Source organism: Ipomoea nil, unplaced genomic scaffold (assembly GCF_001879475.1).
Source record: "Ipomoea nil cultivar Tokyo-kokei standard unplaced genomic scaffold, Asagao_1.1 scaffold2926, whole genome shotgun sequence".
In the NCBI taxonomy this organism is placed as follows: Eukaryota; Viridiplantae; Streptophyta; class Magnoliopsida; order Solanales; family Convolvulaceae; genus Ipomoea; species Ipomoea nil.
In genome coordinates, this window is record NW_017619354.1 from 4654790 (window position 1) to 4667957 (window position 13168).

General features: G+C 37.0%; 2 protein-coding genes across 3 annotated transcripts; one reads left to right on the forward strand and one right to left on the reverse strand.

Annotated features, from left to right (window-relative positions):
• The first annotated feature begins 183 nt into the window (after window positions 1–183).
• LOC109162006 (signal peptide peptidase-like 5) lies at window positions 184–8892 on the forward strand. The gene is made up of 14 exons (XM_019310629.1): window positions 184–448; window positions 1339–1497; window positions 3055–3166; window positions 3302–3418; window positions 4150–4301; window positions 5029–5199; window positions 6109–6143; window positions 6261–6417; window positions 6666–6719; window positions 6790–6882; window positions 7653–7795; window positions 8144–8214; window positions 8318–8401; window positions 8507–8892. The coding sequence occupies exons 1-14, from the start codon at window positions 308–310 to the stop codon at window positions 8596–8598; spliced, it is 1581 nt and encodes a 526-aa protein (XP_019166174.1). The 5' UTR covers window positions 184–307; the 3' UTR covers window positions 8599–8892.
• Window positions 8865–12764, reverse strand: LOC109162007 (UDP-glycosyltransferase 92A1-like). Of its 2 annotated transcripts, XM_019310631.1 has the most exons (2): window positions 11233–12764; window positions 8865–8969 (listed from the first exon to the last, which is right to left on the reverse strand). In XM_019310631.1, exons 1-2 carry the CDS (start codon window positions 12684–12686, stop codon window positions 8957–8959), a joined length of 1467 nt encoding a protein of 488 aa, XP_019166176.1. In that variant the 5' UTR covers window positions 12687–12764; the 3' UTR covers window positions 8865–8956. The 2 variants fall into 2 exon arrangements, with proteins under 2 accessions (XP_019166176.1, XP_019166175.1); XM_019310630.1 differs by lacking the exon at window positions 8865–8969 and having other exon boundaries at window positions 11103–12764.
• Window positions 12765–13168: the final 404 nt, after the last annotated feature.

Consider the following 13168-nt stretch of genomic DNA (forward strand, 5'->3'; position numbering starts at 1 on the left):
GAACATTCAATATATAAATTGTGTATTTTGGACACAAATTCACCTTATAAGGTGGATCCCGCTTCATGGCATAATTGTTGTTCAACTAACCAGCTGGGCCTGGGGTTAGTTGGTTCAGCAATGAATTTACAGAATGACCCTCCTCATCGACGTGCTTAGACTTTTGCACTTCGTATTAACTTATTAATTTTCTTAAAAGAAACGTTGCACGTTCAATGTAGATGCACAGGTAGAGGGAGCTCGCATCAGAAGAGAAGGCCAAAGGGAAGAAAATAACAAAGGAGAGGAGATCGATCGATCTGGAGCAATGGATGTTTCTCTGCGCTTTATCGGTTTAGGATTCTTTGTCGCTTTCCTCTCTATATCGTCATTGGCAGCCGCCGCAAACGACGATGTTACACGCGCCTCCCCCAACGTGTCTGCCTCCTGCAACAATCCTTACAAATTGGTACTTCATTTTCCTCCTATTGAGTTTCCACCGCCTTATAATTTCATTTTTCTGCTTTGTATGCCGTTGCGTGTCGGCACTTCTGGCGTGTATGTAGGTTGATACTTAGGTAGATTGACAGAGAGGTTGTTGTGTTTGGAGAAAGATGTTGATTTTGGTGGTAATTTACTAATTTATGAAAAAGCTATAATTCATTTACCGGTGGCTGCTATTTAATTTTTAAAACTTGATGGGAATTTAATTATTACTTTACAGGAATTATTTCTATTATTTATTACTATGATTTCTTTCTTCCTCGAGTATACGGAGTTACTTGAGAGATTACTATTGAATGATATAATGCAGGATGAGTAGTGAAATGTGGGGATGATGCAGCACTATGTTTAAATGTTTAATAATTTAGTGGCGGATTCTCTCCCAGAGAAAGGGCTTGTCATGTGTTTAATGTGTAGAGTTTATGTGATTTGAATAGCTAGTCTGAGTTTGGTTTAATAAACCATGTTAAGAATCATATAACCTCATATGAAGAAGCTGAAGCACAGGTTTTCAAAGTTTAGTTGATCATTGCAAGAGTGAAAGATAGCTACACAAATTGATTTTTCAAATAATAATCCATTTATGGCAGAAATATTATGGGCTATATAATATAGAATTTGGAGTACTAGCAATGCTTAAGAAAATTTTGAGGTCAAGGAATTTAAAGTTGCTCTGAAAAAAAATTGTGTTTCTCTCTTTTTATTGCGTGTGCATTCAAATTTTTTTTCCCTTGGGAATGCCATTGGGTGGAGGAAGGGGCTAATGGACTGAGGAAGTAAAGAAGTTTTCAGTGCTATAGTTTAACTGAGCACATCTTTGTTTTTTTTTTTCTTCTTTCCCCATTTTTCCTGCAGGTCAAGGTCAAGACATGGTTGGATGGCACTGAAGGGGAGGAAATAGGAGGAATAAGTGCAGCATTTGGTACTCTTTTGCCTACTAAGGAAAAAGATGGCGTCAAATTACCTGCTACTTACACAAACCCCTTGAATTGCTGTTCCAATATCTCTCGAAAGGTATGCTTACCCCATTCTAGAAATGCCACTGCATTCATCTAAATTCTTTGGGGTTTGGTATTGTCACTTTATTGTTGTTATGTACAACTAATTGCTATCAATTGTTTATTACCTATTTACCTAATTACTTGCCAAAAAAACTATCATATAAATACAACTCCTCTCCTCCTGCCATTTATTACTCTATTTGCTGCCTTTTGTTTAAGCCTATTTTATGGAGTCACCTTCTGTGTTCTTCTCTATGTTCCTCCATCTGCCACTGTCTGTTAATCTGTTTAAGCCTATTTTCTGAAAATCATAGCTAATTGTTTGTTTGCATATGTCAAGGGTATATTGGAAATTAAAGAAAATATTGGAAACTGGAAAGTTTAAACGAACCAAATGCTTCAATAACTGTTCAAGGGATTTAATTGTTCTATTTCCAAGGTAATGCCAAACATGTTTATTAATTTTCCAGCAAATTAGTTCCTGGCAAACATTTTTGAATTTAATTGATAGGAAAGCACCAAACGACCTCTTAAGGTACTTTAGCACCTAATTAGAGATATTCCAAAGTCCCTCATATTATTTATGAGATAAAAACTATATTCGTAATACTAGCCTTTGATTTGGCATCTTTATTTTAAATTTATTTTCATACATTAATTATGTGTCTTCTTGTGTCCCACATAGATTACTTGTACAAGTATTACTAATACAAATAAATATGAAAGGTGCTTGAACTTCTTTGAATTCCTTATCATAATTTGTTAGTATTATATTTTCAAACAAATTGATATGATTTTTTTAAAACAATGAATTCATTATTTTTTCCTCAAATGAAATGGATAATTGAATTTCATATATTTAATTATTATTATTATTATTATTATTATTATTATTATTATTACTACTACTACTACTACTACTACTTAGTTTTAAAAAGTAAGACACTATTTTTATATGCTTTTGAAAAAAAAAAAAAAAGAATATGCCATTACAATTGAAATTCAAATATCTAAATTATTATTAATTCTAATTTAAATGTTCAACAAAAACATAATCATTTCTTAAATGTGTATATACTATGTTGGAAACATACATTGATGGAATTATAAAAAATAGTTCATTGTATTAAAATTAGCAAGTATGCAAAAAGTGAGGATATATAGTATCAATTGTATTTATAAAGTACTAAAAGTAGTTTTGTTCCTATTTTCCACAAAAATATAATGTTAGTTATTTTTTTTTTTTTTTTTTTTTAAATCTTGCTTATCAGGTTGGTGGTCAACATATCTGACCATTCTATCATGACATCAACTCATTGAAAATTTTGTACTTTTTTGTCATCTACATCATATTCCTGTGCATCCCACAGGGTTCTTCTAGTGACTATAAAAAGGTGCTCTGGAGCCCTCTAAAGAAACCAATTCTACGTGTTTGAATAATTTTTCAAACAATGAGCATTATCCTTCATTCTTGTCTCTAGAATACAGAAACTAGAAAGTAGAAACTAAATTTACATACCTTGTAAAATAGAAGTTTCACGATTAGCTTTAAAGTTTTGTTTTCTTGTAGTTATCAGGCGCTATGGCATTAGCTATACGTGGTGAATGTGATTTTGTAACCAAGGCTAAATTTGCGCAAACAGGAGGTGCTGGAGGCCTTGTGATAATAAATGACGATGAAGGTTTTCTTTTCCTTGATTCACTTAGAATGTTGACTTTGCTATATCTATACTCTTGCTCATTCTCTCATGATACTATTGTTGGAGGCCTTGTGAAGTCTATTTGGGAATAAATCTATCTCCATTTCTTTTATACAGCTCTTACTGAGATGGGTTGTCCTGGAAATGAGGATGTACACATAAAATTTCCTGTGGTGATGATCTCTAAGTCTGGAGGAGATGCCATTCAGAAATCCATGGATGCTGGGAAAAAAGGTAAACTTTGGGTGTCACATAGTGTGTTTTTTTCGCATGGTTAAAAAACAGTTTTCCAATATATCGTTTTTGGTTTTTTGTTTTGTTCTGTGTGTGTGGTTTTTTCCTTCTTGCCATTATCCTTGTTTTCTTTGAGGAGATGATAATCAATTGTTCCATTTGTTGGGGAACAAAGTGGACGATGGAATGTCAAGAAAGAGGATTCCTGTGACACCTTGAGCAAATAAGTTAGAAGAAATGGGATTGGTTATTTGCTGTTAACTTGTAAACTCTATACATTTTATTTTAGAAGTGTAGGATTTGTGAGGTTGATCCTTGAGAAACTTCATCTTCTCTTTTGAAATGATTCTTGAAGGACTTCACATTCAGTTGTCACGGTCACAATAGGTGACAGTAGACTTGTACACGATGTGATGGATGTTCTTTTATGATATTTTCTTTACTAGTTGATGGTATGGGATTGATATGCAGACATGCATTTGTATCTATAACCTTGGATATGTACAGTTACTTTATGTGGTGCTGTTACTTAAAAGCTCTAAGCAAGTAACAAATTATTTTTTGTAACCACAATGTGACTGATCTTAATATACAACATTTTCATAACTTTTGGATCATTCCTCTCGTCTTTGTTATTGATAGTTCATTTTATGTTAATTTACTTTTTTTTCCCCTGTATTTTCACTTAATGAATTATTATGAAATTAATCATCTAAAAATATTTTATGTAGTGGAGCTGCTGTTATATGCACCAGAACGCCCCATTGTGGACTACTCAGTGATATTCTTGTGGTTGATGTCTGTTGGAACTGTTTTTATTGCATCTATTTGGTCAAAACTTATTGCATCCAAGGCGAGTGACGACTATCAGCTATCTCCAAAGGTTCTACAAATAAGTGACTGCCTATTTTACTTTTTGAAATTTCTCCTCCCAGTGCTTCTCAAAATGGTATCTGCTAATGTACTTGATAGGGAGAAGATTGTATGTCTTAAACCATTCACAAGTTTTATGGGTATTTTTCACCTATAAGTCAGATATGGAAAAAATCAGCTTTGTTTTTAAGTATTGAGCTTGAGAGTTGATCTCTTTGATAGATCCAAAATTAGATAGTATCCTGGTCTGATTTTTTGCGGTGCTTGTTGCCTTCTTGGATATGTTGCTTGGCCTGTTGTAATTTTGGGTGGTCCCCCTCGGAGCCTTTATTTAGAATCTTTCTTTACTAATAAACAAAATTTAAAAAAAAAAAAAAAACAATTAAGACATAAAAGGGTAGAAGTGTGTATAACTATCAAGTAGTGAATATGCTTCATGGTTTTTAATCAGTTTCCAATTCAAGAATTTCTTGAGTAAATGAACATAACTTATCATGTGCACTCTAAAGTTAAGAACAATCTTGTTCTGTCAACTTTGAACATTATATTTTTTTCATCAGAAATTGTGTTAGTAGAAAAATTTTGTATTTGTTGTCCCACTACATATCCATTTGTATTGTACTCTTTCTGATCCTTTCCAGCTCTTGTTAGTTCATTAAATGTTTCAGATATGTTCTTATTAGTACCCATGTTGATAAATAAGTAATATTAATTTTTTTTCTTCTCACCATTGGCAGGAATCTGCTGGAGCAGCAAATGATGAAAATGATGAAATACTCAGAATCAATGTAAAGAGTGCCATAGTTTTTGTCATTTCAGCCTCCACATTTTTGGTGCTACTTTATCTCTTCATGTCATCTTGGTTTGTCTGGGTGCTGATCGTACTTTTCTGCATTGGTGGAGTTGAGGTATTGAGTTTTGTTCTGGCTATTTTTGGATTAGTGCTAAGTATATTGGATTTATGACCAACCTACCAATATGTCACTCTGGTTTTTAAAGCAATGGAATTTGTGTTTGCTTCAGTTGGTATTAATTGATATATAATAAGCCAATCACTAAAGTTTACTTTTGTCACTCTTCTCATATCTTTCATACTAGGGTTAGTTCAGCCTCACTTTTTTCCCAACTTTTAGTCTGATTTATCAAGTAGACACAAGGAGATCTAAAATTCAGATATGGAAGCAGTCACAATGAGATACTATGGTTTTAATTTAATAGTAATAATAATTACTATTATTAACTGCATACTTTTTCACCCAAAAAAAAAAACCATAAAAAAGGTGCTTACAAAGATTATAAAAACTGTACAACAGGTTAGCCTGTAAATGAGCTTATAAAGGTAATGAAATCTATGTTATTACTCTTGTTATTAAATATTGCTACATTGCTGTGATGCAACTCTATTTTTATCTGATGGGCTGCAATCAGAAATTAGCCATCATTTTTAACATCTTCATGCCTCCAAAGAACTGCTTAAAAAGTATTTTCATATGTGGCTGCATGTGTAGACCGTAGTTATCAAACAATAAAAAATAATACTCTATTATTTATAATGTCTTCATGCAATCATGCCTCTAAAGTTAAAAATATAAACAAAATATGTGGTTGTATATGTCTTCCAATGTGGAAAATGCTAGAGAATCCTAACACAATTACCCAAAATGCTATAACATGCTAGTGAAAATAATCAAAAGATTTGATCACACTGGTTTGATCGCACAAATTTTTCCACTAATTTTTTGCTTTCCAGTTAACAGCATAATGGAAGTCTCATGGATTGACAACTATTGACATAATTTTCTGTATTTTCACCTCAGGGGATGCATAATTGTATAGTATCACTTGTATCAAGGTAATTATTGTATTTTTGTATTTTAATCTATTGCTTGAAAACCAGTCATTCTGCGTTATGTATGTAATGGGATTTTCATACAATTCAGATTCTTGTTTGTTCATATCTTATGGGCAGTAAATGTAAAGCTTGTACAAGGAAGACATTGAAATTGCCAGTTTTTGGGGAAACAACCATTTTTTCTTTTGTGGTGTTTTTACTTTGTTTGGCATTTGCCATATTCTGGGCTGCAAATCGGAAAGCATCATACTCATGGATTGGACAGGATATTCTTGTAAGTTTAATCTGAAAATTTTTATCTGCTGTCTTAATTCATTTTGTTGTTTTTTTATGATAACCTGAGCCAGTGTTTCATTCTTATTTCAATTTTCTAATTTCCTATGATATCGAGGTAATATACCTTTTTTAAGTCCATCATGATTATGTTTATGTTAAGTTATTGTACCCCCACTGCATAGCTCAAGGTTCCATTTGAAGGCTTTTCATATTAAAATTGAGGTAGAAGTTGTTTATTGTTACCAGGGCATAGGTCTGATGATAACTGTCCTGCAGATGGCTCAGCTGCCCAATATTAAGGTATTTCATAATGTCTCTACGAATATAAATGCTTTACCATTTAATTGATTGACTATGGCTTTGGTTTTAGGTTGCTACAGTACTACTTTGTTGTGCATTCATGTACGACATCTTTTGGGTTTTCCTATCACCTTTTATATTCCACGACAGTGTTATGATTGCGGTAAGTTTTGGTTCTTAAGCCACATTTACTTTTATGTATTAGTTACATAGGCTTTGATGGTGATCATGATTTACTAGTTGCCTCTACTTTGGTCTAGGATTTTGTTTTTTTTTTTTTTTTTAAATTGCTTTTTTAATGTATTAGAGGAATCAGACAACAATTGTATGATTCACCATACCTAGAAATTTATTGGCCTTGTACTCTTGAAATGTCATTTTCAACACTAGAGATACTATTCATTCTGCCTGACTTTTTTAGTATTCACCACAATATATAGAGTAAATGATAAACATAGATGGTTGAAAAATTATTGAGCATAAAGCTCATATCATTATGGTCTATGGGGAGTTTTTTCCAGTTTACTGCATCATGGATATGTGAACTAAAACCCATCCATGTCCAAATTTCTAGCTCTCATCATTAGAAACAAAATGGATTCCCATAATGGATATGAGCAACCTAGGCTGGTTTACCTCCTTGTGGTCCTTTGCTGGCTAGGGCCACAAGGCAGGGTTTATCTAGTGCATACCCTCAGGTAGTGGTTGTGGGTTTCTCTCGTCATCCAAAAAAACAGATTCCCATAACTTGCTTGAACTTTTTTCAGTACCTCTCAGTTGAGAGGTATTGAAGGGTTAACATTTAATGAAGTGTATGGAGGGTACATCTCTTAGAGAAGATACTTAACTTGATATTTGCTATTGTCCCCCGGGCCCTCTGAACCTGTGCCTGGCCAACTCAACAACTGAGATAATATTTTACCGCTTTTGTAGGTTGCTAAAGGCAACAAAAGTGGTGGAGAATCCATCCCGATGCTTCTGAGGGTGCCTCGAATAACAGATCCTTGGGATGGTTACGACATGATTGGTTTTGGGGACATTCTCTTTCCTGGGTTGTTAGTTTCTTTTTCTTTTAGGTATGCTCTCTGCCACCATCTTGTATTTGACATTGCATAACAATTTCTTCAGAACTAGGGAATATTTGATGCCTTTGAAAGAGATCTCACGGATTCCAGAATGCTTGGGCAAATAAGAAAAAACGTATACAATGGACATTAACATTACTCTGAAATTACATTTTCATAGTTTATTACCGAGTATTTTATTTATGGCAAGATGTATGGATACATAAGATTATTGACATTCATAACTTTCTAGTACTTCCATATTAACCGCACACACAAACACAAACATACGTGTATTCAAATGTGTTTGTCCCTGAAGGCCATTTTGTCACTGCCTTTTCTTCACTAAATATTTTGCAGATTTGACCAAGCTAACCAAAAGGGCGTACTGAATGGATACTTTCCTTGGTTAATGGTTGGCTATGGAGTTGGTGGGTTTTCTTTACCTTCAGTATTCAACTGTCTCATATGTTTGAACCTTCTTTACTGAAACCTTATTCAGTTCTTTAATCAACCAATATTGGATTTTTGCAGGCCTCTGCTTTACTTACTTGGGGTTGTATCTAATGAATGGACACGGTCAACCTGCTCTCCTCTACCTTGTACCTTGCACATTAGGTATGATACTTCCGTACACCTCTGAACTTATCCAGAGTATTTGATTCTAAATTCAGACCAATTTGAGTGTGCTCTTTAACATTTTGTCACTCCGTTTGATTCTAGGAACTTGTGTCGCGCTGGGTTTGATTAGAGGCGAACTGAAAAAGCTCTGGAATTATGGCTCTCAGCCAGCAGAGACTTCTGGAAGTGCTTGATATGCATCATGATACTGTGTAGAACAAACGAAACGACTGTGAGTAGCATGTAAAAGATGTGCGGTAATTTTTCAAAGGGCACATAATCATGTATTTCCAACTATCCATGCTATCTTCTCTATTATTCTCCCGTGTAAAGTGTAAACAACAGACTGCATCTTAGTGGTGTGTAACATAATGTGGAATATTAACATTAATATACTTGATGGGAAGTGTTATATAACGACGTTTTACATTTTGGATAGTTGTGCAATGAACCACTTCAGTTTTCCAGAATAAATTTGGATTTTCTAAGTTTATTTTAGTTCTTTTGATACATATCTTACATGAAATTTCAGACATGTCCACAGGTCAGGCTTCAATTCTTTTGGAGAGCAGCGTAGATATGAAATGATCCATTGCCAGTAGAGAAGACCCTTTGCTGGTTTCGTCTTCTCTTGCAGCGGCTCTAATCAACTCCCCAATCCGAACTGCATTTTTCTTCATTTCTATTCCTTTACTGCTATCCAATACAGAATCTATAACCCCCTTCACATCACCCCTCAGAATAGTGGTGTGAACCCCCTTTGTTAGCTCTATGCACACACCCATTTCCTCCATCATCATCTTTGAATTAAAAGCTTGCTCGCCCGCCATTGGCCACCCAATGATGGGCACTCCCTGGCTCAAACTTTCAAGGCTGGAATTCCATCCACAGTGACTCAAGAATGCTCCGGTTGATTTGTGGCAAAGAATCTCCAGCTGAGGAGCCCAAGAATGAATTAAAAGTCCCTGCTTTCTCTCTGTAAACCCTTCTGGCAACCATTCTGATTTGAATTCTCCTTTTATGTCGAATCCAATAGGTGGCCTGATCACCCAAATGAATGGCTTTCCACTGTCTTCCAATCCCAAAGCCAGTGCCATCATCTGTGAAGCACTGATAGTGTTCTGGGAACCAAACGAAATGTAAAGAACAGAGCCTTCAGAATGCATGTCTAGCCATTCTATGCACTTCTCCGGGGACAATCCGTGATCTTTCCCCGAATGTCTCCCGATGATACGTGATCCCTTGTTAATCATGGCCGGAGGGAGAAAAGGGCCGACGCACCAAACCGGAAGTTTAGTAAACTTCCCCAGTGCATTTGAGCCTACAGGTTCAATTTCCTTCACTGTGTTACACAACCATCCAAGACTCTCTAAGCTACCTGCTACAATACACCCAAACACCTTCGACCAGGAATCTTCGCCATTTGCAGCTCTCATGAAAGCGTGGAGGTGAGAGACGTTATAACGACAGGAATCGGGAAACGCCGGCATGGTAAACTCACCGTCGTCGCCGGCGGCGAGATGCGGGAGGTCTCGCCAGATGGACATAAAGCACGTGGTGCCGTAGGCTCCGGCAGTTGAGAACCCCACGTTCACCGTCCCACAGGACCTGGCCACTTCGCTCGCCCATCCAATGAACACGTCGGAGATTATGCAGAGAGGAGGCTTTCCATCTTTGGCGGTAATATCGGAGATGAAATTGCGAAAAGGGTCCTTGAGGCCAACCGTAGACCGCACAATATTGATCATTTGGTGCAAGGGCAAGCCCTCTGTGTTCTCTGCGCCGGGTGGTAAGCCATAGTCGGCGCCGTTGAACGGCAGCGCCACCAATCGGATTTCTGGATCATCAATGTAGGAGGTGAGATATTGGACGTTGAGAGGAGTAGTAACGAGGGTGAGTTTGAAAGCAGTTGTTTGCTTGATTTGCTTAGCTAAACCCAAGAATGGAATCATATGGCCATGTGCCATGAACGGCAGCATCACTATGTGTTCTGCACACTCTGACCCACCCATTTCTTCTGTGTATGGCTAATGGCTTCAACTATGTAAGCCTTGGAGGACATGTAAATAGGTAAACTAGGCTTTCCGTATTTAAACCAATAAGGTTAATAAACAATTCAAAAAATCACTTAAAATTTTATAGTTATTAAATTCAATCAACTTAACTGGGTAAACTAATCATGTTCCAAGCAGGTTTTGATATGCTTTTTTTTGCTTTTTTACTCATGATTTTTTACAATGTAATATTTGTTATATACTTCTTTTTCAGTTTAAAAAAGCAATGTCCCACTCGGAGATTAATTATGTAATCACCCATTTGAAATGATAACAAAGATATTATCACACTATATAGTAGTTGATTGGTCTTCATATGTTTACTTCTTCATACACTTATTAATAATTTAGCAGAAATGTCACCTTTTTTGGTTAACTCATGTGGTGGGAATTGATGGATGTTGTACCAGCATTTATGTGGAAGGACCACCGCACCATGCAGTGCATGGTCGGTCCTCGGATCCCTTTTATCGTCTTATCAATTACGTGAGTATTATTCTTTTGAAGAAAAAAATTATATGTATTATTGTTGTCCACATAAATGATAAATGGTAAGAGTTTTGTCGGCGATTTGTTTCTTTTTTTTTTTTTGTATTGTTTAATTATTATATTGTATCGTGAAAACAGGATCCAAAAGAGAAGAATGTTCTAAAACCAAATTTCCGAATTCGGCATGTTGCAGACAAGGAAAATGCATGATACAAAGTTTATTCATATCTTAAATGAAATTTCAGCCATATCTACAGGTGAGGCTTTTCAATTCTTTTGGAGATCAGAGCGCGCAGCGTAGATATGAAATGATCCATTGCTTGTAGGGAAGACCCTTTGCTGGTTTCATCTTCTCTCACGGCTGCTCTAATCAGCTCCCCAATCCGAACTGCATTTTCCTTCATTTCTCTTCCTTTTTCGCTATCCAATACAACACCTATCACACTCTTCACATCACTTCTCAGGATGGTGCTTTGAACCCCATTTGTTAGCTCTATGCACACCCCCATTTCCTCCATCATCATCTTTGAATTGAAGGCCTGCTCACCCGCCATTGGCCACCCAATCATGGGCACTCCTTGGCTCAAACTTTCAATGCTGGAATTCCATCCACAGTGGCTCAAGAATGCCCCTGTTGATTTGTGGCAAAGAATCTCCAGTTGAGGAGCCCAAGAATGGATCAAAAGTCCCTGCTTTCTCTCTGTAAACCCTTCTGGCAACCATTCTGATTTGAACTCCCCTTTTATGTCGAATCCGATAGGTGGCCTTATCACCCAAATGAATGGCTTTCTACTGTCTTCCAATCCCAAAGCCAGCGCCATCATCTGTGAAGCACTGATAGTGTTCTGGGAACCAAACGAAATGTAAAGAACAGAGCCTTCAGAATGCATGTCTAGCCATTCTATGCATTTCTCCGGGGACAATCCGTGATCTTTGCCAGTCCGTTTCCCAGTGATAGACGAAGAACCCTTGTTTAGCATCCCCGGAGGGAGGAAAGGTCCGATGCACCAAACCGGAAGGTTAATACACTTTCCAAGTGCATCTGAGCCTAGAGGCTCAATTTCCTTCACTGTGTTACATAACCATCCAATAGACTCGAAGCAACCTGATATAGTAGACCGAAAGACCTTCGACCAGGAATCTTCACCGTTTGCAGCTCTCATGAAAGGGTGAAGCTTAGAGACGTTAAACCGACAGGAATCAGGAAACGCCGGTACGGTGAACTCGCCGTAATCGCTGGCGGCGAGATGCGGGAGGTCTCGCCAGATGGACATATAGCACGCGGTGCCGTAGGCCCCGGAAGTTGAGAACCCCACGTTCACCGTCCCACAAGACCTGGCCACTTCGCTCGCCCATCCCATGAATACGTCGGAGATTATGCAGAGAGGAGGCTTTCTGTCTTTGGCGGCCATATCGGAGATGAAATTGCGCAAAGGGTCCTTGAGGGCAACCGTGGACTGCACCATTGTGAACATGTAGCGCAAAGGCAATGCCTCTGTGTTCTCTACGCCGGGTGGCAAGCCATGGTCGGCGCCGGTGAACGGCAGCGCCGCCAATCGGATTTCTGGATCATCAATGCAGGAGGTGAGATATTGAACGTTGAGAGGAGTAGTAACGATGGTGAGTTTGAAAGCAGTTGTTTGCTTGATTTGCTTGGCTAAACCCAAGAATGGAATCATATGGCCATGTGCCATGAATGGCAGCATCACTATGTGTTCTGCACATTCTGAACCGCCCATTTCTCCTGTGTATCAGTGGATATGGTTTACATACATAAGACATTTGTAGTTATAAGCTGCATACTTGTCAAATTTGGTTGGTGGCTATGGACACTCAGCCATCCCCATGTGATCTCAGTCAGCAAAAAAGGTAAACAAGCACAGTAAAAACTTGTGTGACACCATATCACGAGTACAGATATATTATATAAAAATTTGACCTATTAACTAAATATATGACTCACGGATTAAAACACTTGAAACGATCTCACACAAGTGTTAAAGTTTATAACTTTAGCAACTTGGTTGAGTTGACCAGAAATAATATTATACTTATGCTTATTTGTAAAACATTTTCTATTCTCTGCTAATTCACTATTAGAACAAATTGCACTTTTGGTCCTGTGAGTATTAGGGTACTGACAATTTGAGTACGTGACTTTCAAAACTCCCAATTTAGACCTTTAACTATGCAAAAATTGGCAGATTTGGTCCTCCGGGCC

Excerpts from the sequence above, each read along its gene's own strand:
- LOC109162006 (XM_019310629.1), top strand. The coding sequence starts at position 308 with ATGGATGTTTCTCTGCGCTTTATCGGTTTAGGATTCTTTGTCGCTTTC. Across the intron at positions 3,419-4,149 it reads CATGGATGCTGGGAAAAAAG|TGGAGCTGCTGTTATATGCA; the intron begins GTAAACTTTGGG and ends TATTTTATGTAG. Across the intron at positions 6,144-6,260 it reads ATAGTATCACTTGTATCAAG|TAAATGTAAAGCTTGTACAA; the intron begins GTAATTATTGTA and ends TCTTATGGGCAG.
- LOC109162007 (XM_019310630.1), bottom strand. The coding sequence starts at position 12,686 with ATGGGCGGTTCAGAATGTGCAGAACACATAGTGATGCTGCCATTCATG.